The following is a 13,121-nucleotide window of genomic DNA, read 5'->3' on the forward strand; positions in this document are numbered from 1 at the left end:
GGGTAACATTAGTTAATGAAATTATATAGGTTTCAAGTGTACAATTCTGTAATACATCATCTGTATGTTGTATTGTGTGTTCACCACCCAAAGTCCAGTCTGGCGTCATGCATTCTTATTCACTGAATTTGGCACAGCCCTAGCAGCGACCACCCAACTCTGCACACCCGCACTCAGGAGCCCAGGAGGGTGTGACATCTTGAATGTGACAGGAGGCACAACCCTTGAGCAGGGATGGAGCCCTTGGTAAACCCCCAGTCACCACCCACAGAATGTCAGGCCTGCGTCTCCTACCTGCCTGTTTCACCAGAATCGTGGTATACATGTTTGAATACATAGCAACCAGCATAGAACATATGCTCCAAAAATGCCATTTCAAAAGCTAGAAGTGCAACTATTGTGAGCCTGAATTTTTAGAAATACTTTTGAGCCAGATTAAATGAAAACGTTTCTAGATCCATTCCAGCTGGCAAGCATTTTGCTCAAAGCTCCAAGTCATTCTGTAGCTGGTGGCATGAGCACACTTTGATCCCCACCCCCACACCCAGGGATGGGTCTCTTTGTGACCAGTAGCAGCCTCCCAAGGCTGTTGGCCAGATTTGTGGGACACTCTTGTGACTGGTCAGGTAGACAGTGATCTCAGGTGCCGTCCCTTCCTGCCATGCTGTTGAGTTGGGTATGAAGGACTTGGAGTGAGTCACAAAAAATCTTTTTCAATGGGGTGTGCGGTTCAGAAGGAGGCACTCCTAGCTGTGCCTCTGTGGTATGTGGATTGTTTTGAGCTAAAGGCAACTTTAGCCCCCTTTAGGCTCCAGGGAAACTTCTGCCCCTCCCTACACTACCTGGAAAAACTTGAATTAGGGCCTTGCCCATAATAAGAAGTTATCAGCCATAGCCTTTTGTAACCTGTTTCTAGGGCAGGACAAACTTCTATTTACTAAACATGTGCTCTTCTTATTGCCCTGCAATGACCCTTTGAAGCCCCCAAGGCACCTCACCTCATCCCTAGCTCAGGAGGCCTCACATACCCGTGTTCTCTTTCTGTCTCTGAACCTCGTGCATGTGGGTCTCGGACTCTCTCATGTATGCGGGTTCCCATACATATGTATGTGTTAAATTTGGTTATTGTCTCATTAATTTGCCTCGTGTCTATTTGATTATTAGTCCAGCCAGAAAAACCTTGAGGGTAGAGGACAGTTTCTCGTACCCCACAGCGGGGAGTATATTGCGTAACGTTAATGCAAAAACATTCAAAACTAAAGAATTTTGTGAGTTTATTTGAGCCAAACTGTCGACAATTGCCAGGAAACAGAATCTCAACAGATTGGGATAATGCTCCCAAGAATGGCGGTTTTTCATCTATTTTTATACATTAGAATCAAAGGAGGGGACATAGGTGGGTTACATGAAATCCATTGATGATAGATTAGAGAGGCGGGAGAAAACAAAGCAGGGAAACCTTTGGGATAGTATAAAGAGTAAAATTATAGACACATACTTCTTTTACTTAGGTGGGTACAGGATAGTTAGCATTGTATAAAGAGTAAAATAATAGACACATACTTCTTTTATTTAGGTAGGTTCAGGATAATTAATAGTCAACAACTAACATGATAACAATAACAATGAAGGAATTTTTGGTCTCTGTCCTGGAGCCCAGGGCATTTGGTTGTGCCCTGAGGGGTCCGAAAAAAAGGGAAGTTACAAATTACCCTGACATTTTGTTTTTTTAATATATTTTTATGGATTTCAGAGAGGAAGGGAGAGGGAGAGAGATAGAAACATCAATGATGAGAATCATTGATCGGCTTCCTCCTGCATGCCCCCCAACTGAGGATTGAGCCCGCAACCCAGGCATGTGCCCTTGACCCGAATTGATCCCAGGACCCTTCAGTCCGCAGGCCAACACTCTATCCACTGAGCCAAACCAGCTAGGGCAGTGGTCGGCAAACTGCGGCTCGCGAGCCGCGGTTTGCCACTCTGTTGACTAATGAGTTTGCCGACCACTGACCTAGACTCTCGATTCCAATAATTACAGGCTGTTGTTGTTCTTTGTGATTAAGCCCCTATCCCAGTGATCGGCAAACTCATTAGTCAACAGAGCGGCAAACTGCGACTCACGAGCCATATGCGGCTCGCGAGCCGCAGTTTGCAGACCACTGAAAGGCTAAAAATCACTGTTCTGTTTTGCAGCTCTCGCTGAGGTGAGGGAAGAAACCACGCCCCGCCTGCCCTTCCCCATCGGCCTGGCTAAGGTTGTGCCATCCTCCTTTCCTCTCTCCCTTGGGGCCCAGCCTTTGGTGGTGGTGTCACCAACCCCACCCAGAAGACTCCGCAGAGGAAATGCAGCCCTTCCCAGCGCGACGTCGGCCAGGTCCAAGCACCTGCCGCCTCTTGCATTTAATCACACGGTTGGCCACATAATGCCATCTGAACACAATGAGGTCAAGTTCAATTGCTCCATCAGCATACCTAACACGTACCAGGACACCCATATTTCTTGGTGGAAGGATGGGAAGGAACTGCTTGGGGCACATCATGCAGTTACTCACTTTTACCCCGATGATGAAGTTACAGCAGTGATCGCATCCTTCAGGTAGGTGTTCTTCCTCTTCCTATTTAAATGTTACGCTGTGACGATTCAAAAGCAAGTGCCTCCTCAATACAAAACAGTCTTGTTTTCTGCCTGTGCAGCTCCATAGGTGCATTCAGGGTGTAGTTTAATACCCAAGAGTCTGCATGGTGGGTCTCTTTCAATTGATCGTAGCCCCACTGGACTATAGTTAGCTCTCAGGTCTGGTGTAGGGGTGACAGCCCTCCCACTGCTCCCTCCCAAGCAAGGCATCCCAGGGGGGCACCGGCCCTCAGGGCCAGGGACTGGGAGGCAGTTCTCAGCAAAAACAGGAGCTGGTGCTCCTGTGGCTGGTAGGCCCCGCGGACCTAGTGACCTGTGATTTGTGGCGAAGGGAACGTTTTTGTGGTTTGTTTTCTGTGCAGTCGAGGGACTTGTGGCGGTTCCCATCACTGAAGCTGGAGGACTTTGCTTTCTTAGTGGAATTTTGTGTGTGAAGATGTAAAGGTCAGTTTGTATCCCTTTTGGTTCCTTGAGCCCTGAGCAGCTGGTGTTTGATAAGCCCCTGCCCACAGCTGTCCTGTGGGGGTCTCACACCTGCTGCTTCTGGCGGCCCTGAAATGGGACTGTACATGGGAAAGCAGCAAAACATATAGAAAATAAGGACATAATCTCTTAAATCAAACCATCAACTGGAAACGTTGTTATTATCCCCAGATCTCTGACACTCTGTGACTTGCTTTATAATCAGAAGACTTCCTTCAGCTCAGTATATACAAGGCTTTGCACATGGGTGACCATGGCATGCCACCTGCACCATTTGATCTGTGACAGGACACCTACCGGTGCATCATTGTGTTTATTTAAGAAAAAAAAAAATTTCATTTTTATTATCATGGTAACATGTACACAAATAAAGGTGACCATTTTAGCCCTTTTTGAGTGATACATCATTGGCACTAAGTACATTCACATTGTGGTGCAGCCATCACCACCATCATTTCTAAAAAGAACTCCTTGCCCATGAAATTCTAACTCCCCATCCTTATCCCCAGCCCCTGGTAACTTCTAGTCTATGTTCATTTTTTATTTCTCTACTCTAGGGACCTCATATAAGTGGAAATGTACAATATGTGTCCTTTATGTATTTCTTTCAAGAGGCCCTAGAGCTTAGCTGCTACGTATGAGCCATTTCTGAGCAGTCCAGCCCAGTTGGGCAGGTCCCAGGGACAGAGGGGCGATGTGTGTCCCTTTAGGATCTTGTCCCGGGGCCAGCCCAGGCGAGGCTGCCCTGCTGTGACGGGCTCTGCAGCTGCTGGCCCTGTGGTCTGCCCAGGTGGTTCCTGTCTAGACGCCACGGTCACAACCTGTATGGGTCCTGTGGTTCTACCTGGATCACATGTTTCTATTTGACCAGAATCTCATGGGACTTTTATACCTTTTTTAAAGCAGGGAATACATGTCGTAGAACATTTTAACTCTTTAAAATTTCTCTCTTGCATTCCAACCCCCAAATCTCTGCCAATGGGTATCTGAGTCACCCATTTCTTGAGTATCTTTCCAGAGACATTCGGTGCTTGGGTTGTGTGTGTGTGTGCCAGGCCCCAGTGTGTATGTTAATCTAATAGAGTGTTACTCACAGCTGGGGTGAATCAGTACCCATGGCTCACATTATTGGGGCCATATAAATGCTGTTTGCAGCTGAATCATGTCATAGATGGTAATCACGTTTATTTCTTAGAATTTTTGTTTTCCTGAAATTAATATTGTTTCCTTGCCTGTTCGTTTAATTTTCTAAGTGTAAATCACACATTCTTCTCGAAACTCTACAGGAAGACAGGCATTTCTTTGGAATGTGTCAAGATTATCAGCTCTGACCTTTTGCTTGGCGATGCCTGCCCTAGAGCCGTCCCCTCTCCTGCTCTGGTCTGGGGTCCAGTTGAGCCATTTTTGTGCTCCTCGTGGGGACCCTCACCCTCTGACTCCCAGCCCCTGCTCCCAGGAGCCCAGGCCCCTGCTTTCACTCCCTCACTTGGCATTAAGCCCATCCTCCACTAGCCTCCTGGGACCTGCATCTGAAAATGCCATGTTTTCCCTACCCTGACCTTGAGGTAGTTTGGCCTGATGCAGAATTCAAAAGGAAAATAATTTCCTGTGGTCACTTGAAAGTCATTGATGTACTCCTGCCTTTTCACTCCCAGATTTGTTCTTGCGGAGTCCAGTGCTATTCTGATTCACGTATGAACCATCTGCTCTTTCTTCTCAAGCTTTGGGGTCTCCACTTGATCTCAAAGTCGTGATATTCCTGGTGAAGCGCCTGATTGGGTCTCTCCCACTGTGCTGCCCACCATGGCGTCTGGTGAGGGAAGACCCATGTCTCCAGAACTGGGCATTTTCTTGAATCTTCACTTTTTCTGGAACTGTTCCTCAGTTGTTGGAATGCTTAGATTGCTATTCTGAACTCAGAGCCTTTCCTGTGGAGCCTGCATGGAGATTGTGCCTGCTGTTTGTGCTGGGGACAGGGCGGGCCTCGGAATACCACTCCTTGTCTCCAGCCCACCCTACCCTGCCTTCAGCATGGGAACCTTTCCTTGGTTGTCTAGAGTAGCACAGAGTTATTTGTGAAAAATCTGTCCTGTGCTATAGATACAATGGATGTGGACTTGCTAATAATTAATGCCAGCACACAGTCCTTCTCCCCAGACCATTGCTAAGCTCTTCCTGACATGAATGTGTCGACTTAAGAAACATTCAAACCTGTAGAGAATTTGTCTTTAAATAATTTTTTATTTTTCAGTTACAGTTTACATACAATATTATATTAGTTTCAGGTCTAAAACCCAGTGATTAAACATTATATAACTTACTAAGTGATCACCCTAATAAATCTAGTACCCACCTGACACCATACAGAGTTATTATTATTGACTATATTCTCTGTGCTGTACTTTACATCCCCATGACTATTCTGTAACTACCAATTTGTTCTTAATCCCTTTACCTTTTCACCTAGCCCTCAACCCCCCTCTCATCTGACAACCATCAAAATGTTCTCTGTATCTATGAGTCTGTTCTTGTTCTGTTTGCTTATTTATTTTGCTTTTTAGATGCAACATATAATATTTGCCTTTGACTTATTTCATTCAGTACAATACCCTCTATGTCAATCCATGTTGTTGCAAATGGCAAGATTTCGGGGTTTTTTTTTTAATGGCTGAATCATATTCCATTGTTTATATATATACCACTTATTTATTCATTCATCTATTTTTTTTAATCCTCACCTGAGGATATTTTTCCATTGATTTTTAGGGAGGGAGAAAAGAAAGGGAAAGTCAGAGAGAAACATTGATGTGAGAGAAACACATCGATTGGTTGCCTCCTGTGTGAGTCTCAACCAGGGCCTAGGCCAGAGAGGAGCCTGCAACTAAGGTATGTGCCCTTTACCGGAATCTACCTGGGACCCTTTGGTCCATAGGCCAGTGTTCTATACACCAAGTCAACCTGGCTAGGACTCATTCATCTATTGATGGACACTTAGGTTCCTTCCTTATCTTGGCTATTGTAAATAATGCTGCAGTGAACATAGGGGTGTGTATGTCCTTTTTTAAAAATATATATTTTTATTGATTTGAGAGAAGAAGGGAGAGGGAGAGAGAGATAGAAACATCAATGATGAGAGAGAATCATTGATCAGCTGCCTTCTACACACCCCCACTGGGGATCAAGCCCGCAACCTGGGCATGTGCCCTTGACCGGAATCGAAACCGTGACCTTTAAGTCTACAGGCTGATGCTCTATCCACTGAGCCAAACCAGCTAGGGCCTCATGACTTTTTGATTTAATGTTTTGGGTTTCTTCAGATAAATACCCAAAAGTGAAATTGCAGGGTCCTTCTTTGTCTCTTGTTATATAGCCTTTGTTTTAAAGTCTCTTTTGTCTGGTATGAGTATTGCTACCTCAACTTGTTGTTTGTTTGATTTCATTTTCATAGAATATCTTTTTCCATACATTTATCCTATGTGTGTCTTTTGATCTGAAGTGAGTCTCTTGTAGACAGCATATGCAAGGGTCTTGTTTTCTTATCTATTCAGTCACTGCATGTCTTTTGATTGGAGCATTTCATCCATTTTCATTTAAAGTAATTGTTACATATGTATTTATTGCCATTTTATTATTCATATTTTTTATCTTCTTCATTTCTGACTGGTTCTTTTTATGCTTTCCACATGTGTTCGTTTGTTTTATGCTATTGACGTTCTCACTAAGTTCCTTGAGCATCCTTATAGCCATTATTTTAAATTCTGTATTTGTTAGTTTGTTTGCCTTGCCTCCATTTCATTTAGTTCCTTTTCTGGATATTTCTCCTGTTCTTTTATTTGGGAACTGTTTCTTTGTCTCCTCATTTTGGCTGCTTCTCTGTGTTTGTTTCTATGTAGTAGGTAGAGCTACTAGGTCTCCTGGTCTTAGTAGAGTGGCTTTATGTAACAAGTGTTCTGTAGGCCCTAGTGGCCAGCCTCCACAGTAACCTGAGCCAGGGGCTCCAGCTGTCCCCCTCCCCCGTACCCCTATGTTAGCTCTGTGCACCCTTCTGTTGTAGTTGAGCCTTGCTTACTGTTGGCACCTCACTGAGAAGGATTGACCCCAGACCAGCTGGGACAACAGCGGAAAAGCTACTGTACTGCACAGCGGCTAACCTCAACAGTGCAAAACTTACTTCATTGAAGCTTTGGTGCTCACCAAGTCCACTTGTGAAGGTGGCTGGGCTGTAATCCAGTGTGACCTGAAGCTGTCCACTGGGTGCACTGGCTCTGGGGCCTCCCAGGAGTTGCAGGCCAAGGTCAGCCTCGCCTGTGCCCTGCCCAGGGCCATCTGGCAAAAGCTACAAAGCTGTCTAAAGATGGCTGCTACTTTGTGTTGGGCTTAGAGGTGTCCAGGAGAAGCCAAGCTGCAAACTGCTGCTGCCTGCCTCTAGTTTGGGGCCTGGGGCCACTTAGCAAGACATATAGGATACCCAGAGGCCAGATGATACTTGTTTGAAAGATTTTAGGAAAGTCCTAATCATGATCCAAGAGAGGTCGTTTGTATGGGAAACCACTGGAAGTGGCTTAGGTGGGCCCGAGTTGCGGGGGACAGCGCCTCAGGGAATCACGAGGGTAGGGGAGAAGAGGGTTGACGAGGTTGATGGAGACTCAGATATGGCTCCCACCTGCTGGCTTTGTCAGGGAGGAACCAGAAAAAGAGCAGATGCCTCTGCCAGCACTCTTGTCTGGGAGAAAGCTGCCTGATGCCAAACATTCAGTTCTTCCCTCTATGTCCCTGCTGCCCCAACACTGGAGCGCAGAGCAAGTGAGTCCTAGTAAATCCATTGGCAGGTCCTTTTAAAAGGACTATCTGGGACTCCCAACAGTCCTCCATCTCACTCAGCCTTAATCCCCACTGGTTTTTACATCCAGAACTTAGGGGGACTTCTCTTCCTGTTACTGGAATCTTGGGTTATGGTGCCTAGTGTGGGTCTGGGACCCCTCACTCCTCAGGAGGGACCTCTACATCCAAGGTATCCCTCATGATTTTTATTCATCACAAGTGGGTGGGGGACCAGCCTGTTCCACATCTCTGCCCCTCTTACTAGTCTCAATATGGCTTCTGTATCTCCATAGTTGTAGGACTTTGTTCAGCTAGACTTCAGGTCGATGATGGTTGTTCTGCAGTTTAGTTGTAATTTTGATGTGGTTGTGGGAGGATTTGAGTACTGCATTTACCTATGCTGCCATCTTGACTGGAACTCTGAGAATTTTTATAAGCATTTATTTGAGCCAAACTGACAACATATGCTGGGGAGCAAGATCTCATGATCCCAAGAGTAACAGTTTTACAGCTTTTTTTTTTTAAATATATTTTTAAGAGAAAGGGAGAGGGAGAGAGAGATAGAAACATCAATGATGAGAGAGAATCATTGATTGACTGCCTTCTGCACACCCCCTACTGGGGATCGAGCCCACAACCTGGGCATGTACCCTTGGCTGGAATCGAACCCGGGACCTTTCAGGCCGACACTTTATCCACTGGGCCAAACCAGCTAGGGCAGTTTTACAGCTTTTTTTAGGCATTTGAAATTAAGGAGGGAACAGATGAAAGATTACATGAAGCCTGGGGGTTGAGGTGGGAGAAACAAGGTAGGGATTGGGTTACAGGATAGTTAACAAGATTATGTGTTCTCTTGAGGATGGTTACAGCTTATTTCAAAGGTGTGATAACCTAGATGCACAGAAATAATGGACATGGCTTTCTTAAGACAAAGATAAAGCTTTTACAGAAAAAGTTACATGCCTGGGGCATGACTACTGCCAGTTAGGAATTTAGAATCAGAACATCCTGTAAGGTTACTTTCCGTAGTGTTAGGTTTAGGACAGGTGATGTGGGCTGTGAAAGAATTCACAACTGAGAGAAGAGATAGATAGATAGATGATAGATAGATAGATAGATAGATAGATAGATAGATAGATAGTTTATTTTACTTTCCCCAAAGGGATAGGGCCAGTACATTGCTAATCAATGCAAGGGCAAGGAACAGAAGCTGCCCCCCACCCCACCCCCGCCACCTTTTAAAGCCTTGGACAAGGAAAGGAGGGGGATTTTCAGGCTGTTGCTGTTGCTAGGTGAAATTGAGCATACATCAGGGGGGTTGACTTTATTAGTTCTTTAGGAGACAATCCGGGCAGCTGTCTAGGGAGGTGTTTTATCAGTATTTTTCCAAAGCCTGTAAAACATTCTTAGAGCAAAAGTTATGAAGAGTTCAAAAAAGGCTTGTTTGAAGAGGAGGGGGAAAGGGAACTTTCTACTAATTATCCCTGGGTTGTAAAGCAGCAGGGAGGAAGGGTATGCAAGAATGTAGCCTTGAAAGTAGCTTATCTTGTCCATCAGTTTGAACAGAGGGGCTGTTGGAATCAGAGGAGCTAACAGTCTTGGGGTTTAATTGCCAGGTGCTTCCCATAAATTGTGGAAGGCTAGAGCAAAAGAAAGGCCTTTTCTTCCATCCTAACGTATAGAACGCCCCCCCCCCCTTTTTTTTGTCCACAAATGGCTGAAGACAGAGTTTGGATCACGTTCCTTGAGTCCCCCTGTTCTAGTCCTGGCCTGAATTTTCCTCACTGGTCAGCTGAAGGTACTCCTGGACTTCTGCAGCCAGGGTGTGATGCTAACATGTTATTTGTGCCTGGTGGTTTCTGGGGCTCCCTGTCTGTGCCTCTGTACAGGTGTGCTTTGCATCTGCCTTGAGCTGCTCCCTGGGGCCCTGCCCTGTATCCCTCTCTGCTTGTCACTTTCTCCCTGGTTGCTGACTCCCTGAGTCATCTGGCAAGCCTGCTGCTGCAATGCTGCGGTCCCAGGCCCAGAGCCAGGTCTTCATAGGCACGGGTGTCCTCAGCCTGTCAGATCTTGTCATTCACTTGTGGAATCCCAGGCTTTGCCTGAAAACAGTGACACCTCTTTTAAAGTGAACTTGTGAACTGTCTGGAAAGGACTTCTCTGCAGTAGCTGTGACCTTAGCTTCCCTTGAAAATGCACTAGACTGACTAGAGGTTTCAGGAGCTGCTGAAACCACTATGCACAATCAGCCACTCGTTATGACTCACAGTGGGCCGCACGCAACTCCGGACACACACTTCTCTCCCTCTTTCTTCAGCCCCTTTCTGTCACCAGACATCCAAGGAGATGATCAGGGGAGCATCAGCCCCTTATTTGGATATACTTATCCTGTGAGGTCTCTTTCTGTCTTTTCTTGAGCCATTCAGCTCCTGCCCCCAAACATGGAGAGATCTAGTCTTGACTTAATCCTGGGTTCTCCCAGGTCCAATGTTCATTCATCAGATGTGTTCCAGATTTAATTTTCTCCTACACAGCAGTGAGGGGGAAGGGGAAGAGAGTACACCTAAGTCAGTGGGGTGCCACTCAGATTGACACATCAGGAAATGCAGGTGACAGGTGACAGTCACACTCCTGGGTCCCCCACTTCCGACTGACACCACTCTTGACATAGAATTGAGTTGCTCTGTTTAGCATAAGCTAGTAGGATTTGCAAAATGACATTGTTGGAGAGAAGTTATACATATATATATATATATATATATATATATATATATATCCTCACCTGAGGATATTTTTCTACTGATTTTTAGAGAGAGTGGAAGAGAGAGGGAAACAGAGAAAAATATCGATATGAGAAAAACACATCGATTGGCTACCTCCTGCATTTGCCCCAACCAGGGCCCGGGTCTGGGCCGGGGAGGAGCCTGCAACCGAGAGGTATGTGACCTTGACCAGAATCATTCCCAGGACCCTTCGGTCCACGGGGCAAGGTTCTATCCACTGAACCAGACCGGCTGAGGTGAGAAGTTATATTTAAAATGTCCAGTGTGTGTTCTGACCCAAGGAGACTGTGGCTCCTCAAGGCCTTGATGGTGCTGTTGCCCCTTGGTGGCTGCTAATCGTTGCCTAGGTCGGTGGGGGCCCCCTTTGCCCTTGCCTGCCCCCCTTTCTCTTTTGAGCTTTAAGCCTCGGCCTTTGACAGGCTGAGGGATGGGTTTTATTTTGCTTTGAATAAATAATTTGTATTGGGGTGCAAGCTTCTAGGCAGGTGGACCCTCCATGCTTTTCTCTTTTCCCCAGTCACGTCTTTGCTGTGTCTGAGTAGCGGAGAGATCAGTGTCTTTGGGCCAATAGACACCCCTCTGTGGGAGAGCATCTGAGAGCGTCTCCAAGTGTCCCTCCTCCCCTCACCCTTCCTACCCCAGCTGAGTGCAGGTGTCACATGCTGCGTAGTTCCTGTTTGTAAACACGCTGGAAAGGTGGAAAGCAGGACTCTCAGTCTCTTAGAACAAAGGCCACCTCTTAATGTCAGAGATTTTATAACATACTAGAGGCCCGGTGCACGAAATTCATGCACGGGGGGTGTGTGTCCCTCAGCCCAGCCTGCACCCTCTCCAATCTGGGACCCCTCGAGGGCTGTCCGACTGCCCATTTAGGCCCGATCCAGGTAGGATTGGGCCTAAACGGGCAGTCAGACATCCCTCTCACAATCCAGGACTGCTGGCTCCCAACTGCTTGCCTGCCTGCCTTCCTGATTGCCCCTAACCGCTTCTGCCTGTCAGCCTGATCACCCCCTAACCACTCCCTTGCCAGCCTGATTGATGCCTCACTGCTCCCCTGCCAGCCTGATCACCCCTAACTGCCCTCCCCTGCAGGCCTGGTCCTCCCCAACTGCCCTTCCCTGCAGGCCCGGTTACCCCCAACTTCACTCCTCTGCTGGCCTGGTCACCCCTAACTGCCCTCCCTTGCAGACCTGGTCCCTCCCAACTGCCCTCCCCTTGCTGGCCATCTTTTGGTGGCCATCTTGTGTCCACATGGGGGCAGTCATCTTTGACCACATGGGGGCAGCCATCTTGTGTGTTGGAGTGATGGTCAATTTGCATATTATTCGTTTATTGGATAGGACTAGAGGCCCGGTGCACAAAAATTCGTGCACTCAAGGGGGTCTCTCAGCCTGGCCTGCACCTTCTCACAATCCGGGACCCCTTGGGTAGGGTCCCTAGGCCTGGCCTGAGATCGGGGCCTATTGGGGTTTTCCTTCCCCTGGCTGCAGGCAACTGGCCCCACCCCCACCACTGCCACTGCTTGCCATCTGTGCAGCGCTGCCCTTCCTCCCCTGCCACCAGTGACCTCCCTCTGCAGGCGACAGGCTGGGGGGCGATGGCTTGGCTGGCCTGGGCCTCCCTCTTTGCTGGGGGGCAGGGCCAGCCCTGTGAGGGCCAACTGGCTACCTGATTGCTGCTAATTGCTCTCCTGCCTACCTGATCAGCCCTAACTGCTGGCCTGCCTACCTGATCGCCCCTAACCACTTGTCTGCCTACCTGATCAGCCCTAACCACTCTCCCTGCCTGCCTGATTGCCCCTAACCACTTGCTTGGGGGTTGGGTCAGCCCGGTGAGGGACCGTCTGCCTACCTGATCACTCCTAACCACTTGTCTGCCTGCCTGATCACCCCTAACCACTCTGCCTGCCTGCCTGCCTGGTTGCCCCTAACCACTTGCTTAGGGGCAGGGCCAGCCTGTGAGGGGCCATGGTGGTCTGGTCGCTGGTCGTTTCCGTCGTGATGCCTCTGGCTTTTTATTATATAGGATAAATTCTCAGGGCATTTGCTTGAAATTTCTTGAAGCAAACAATAGAAATCAATTGCAAAGTTCTAAGAATCGCAGAACGTCCCAACTCTGATGGCATTGCATTGCTAGGTCAAAGTCCTTGACCTGCCCAAACTGCAGTTTCCATTCTGCATTACCTGTACTCCTTCCTCACCTTTGCTTGTTTCAGAACGGCAGCTTGCCGATAATTGTCAAGGTCTCCTAGAAAGTGCCTAGACTGGAGCGGCATCCACTTTCCTTTGAAGATGCACACATACCATTTTGTCTCATTTCCAGCTGCTTCTTTCACCATCTAGTATTTTTGGGATGGTCGTCCACTGCCACATGCCCAGCTTTCAGAGCTGAACAGAAGC

The 13,121-nt window shown here is 47.4% G+C and overlaps 1 protein-coding gene across 1 annotated transcript in view; it reads left to right on the forward strand.

The window, feature by feature from the left end:
* Window positions 1-13,121, forward strand: part of MERTK (MER proto-oncogene, tyrosine kinase) — a 110,839-nt gene that overhangs the window by 22,230 nt on the left and 75,488 nt on the right. Inside the window, exon 2 of the mRNA XM_080685870.1 lies at window positions 2,194-2,596. Within this exon, the coding sequence (XP_080541996.1) occupies window positions 2,194-2,596 (403 nt within the window). The remainder of the gene's footprint in view (window positions 1-2,193; window positions 2,597-13,121) is intronic.

The sequence above is a fragment of the Plecotus auritus genome, assembly GCF_963455305.1.
Source record: "Plecotus auritus genome assembly, chromosome: 8".
In the NCBI taxonomy this organism is placed as follows: domain Eukaryota; kingdom Metazoa; phylum Chordata; class Mammalia; order Chiroptera; family Vespertilionidae; genus Plecotus; species Plecotus auritus.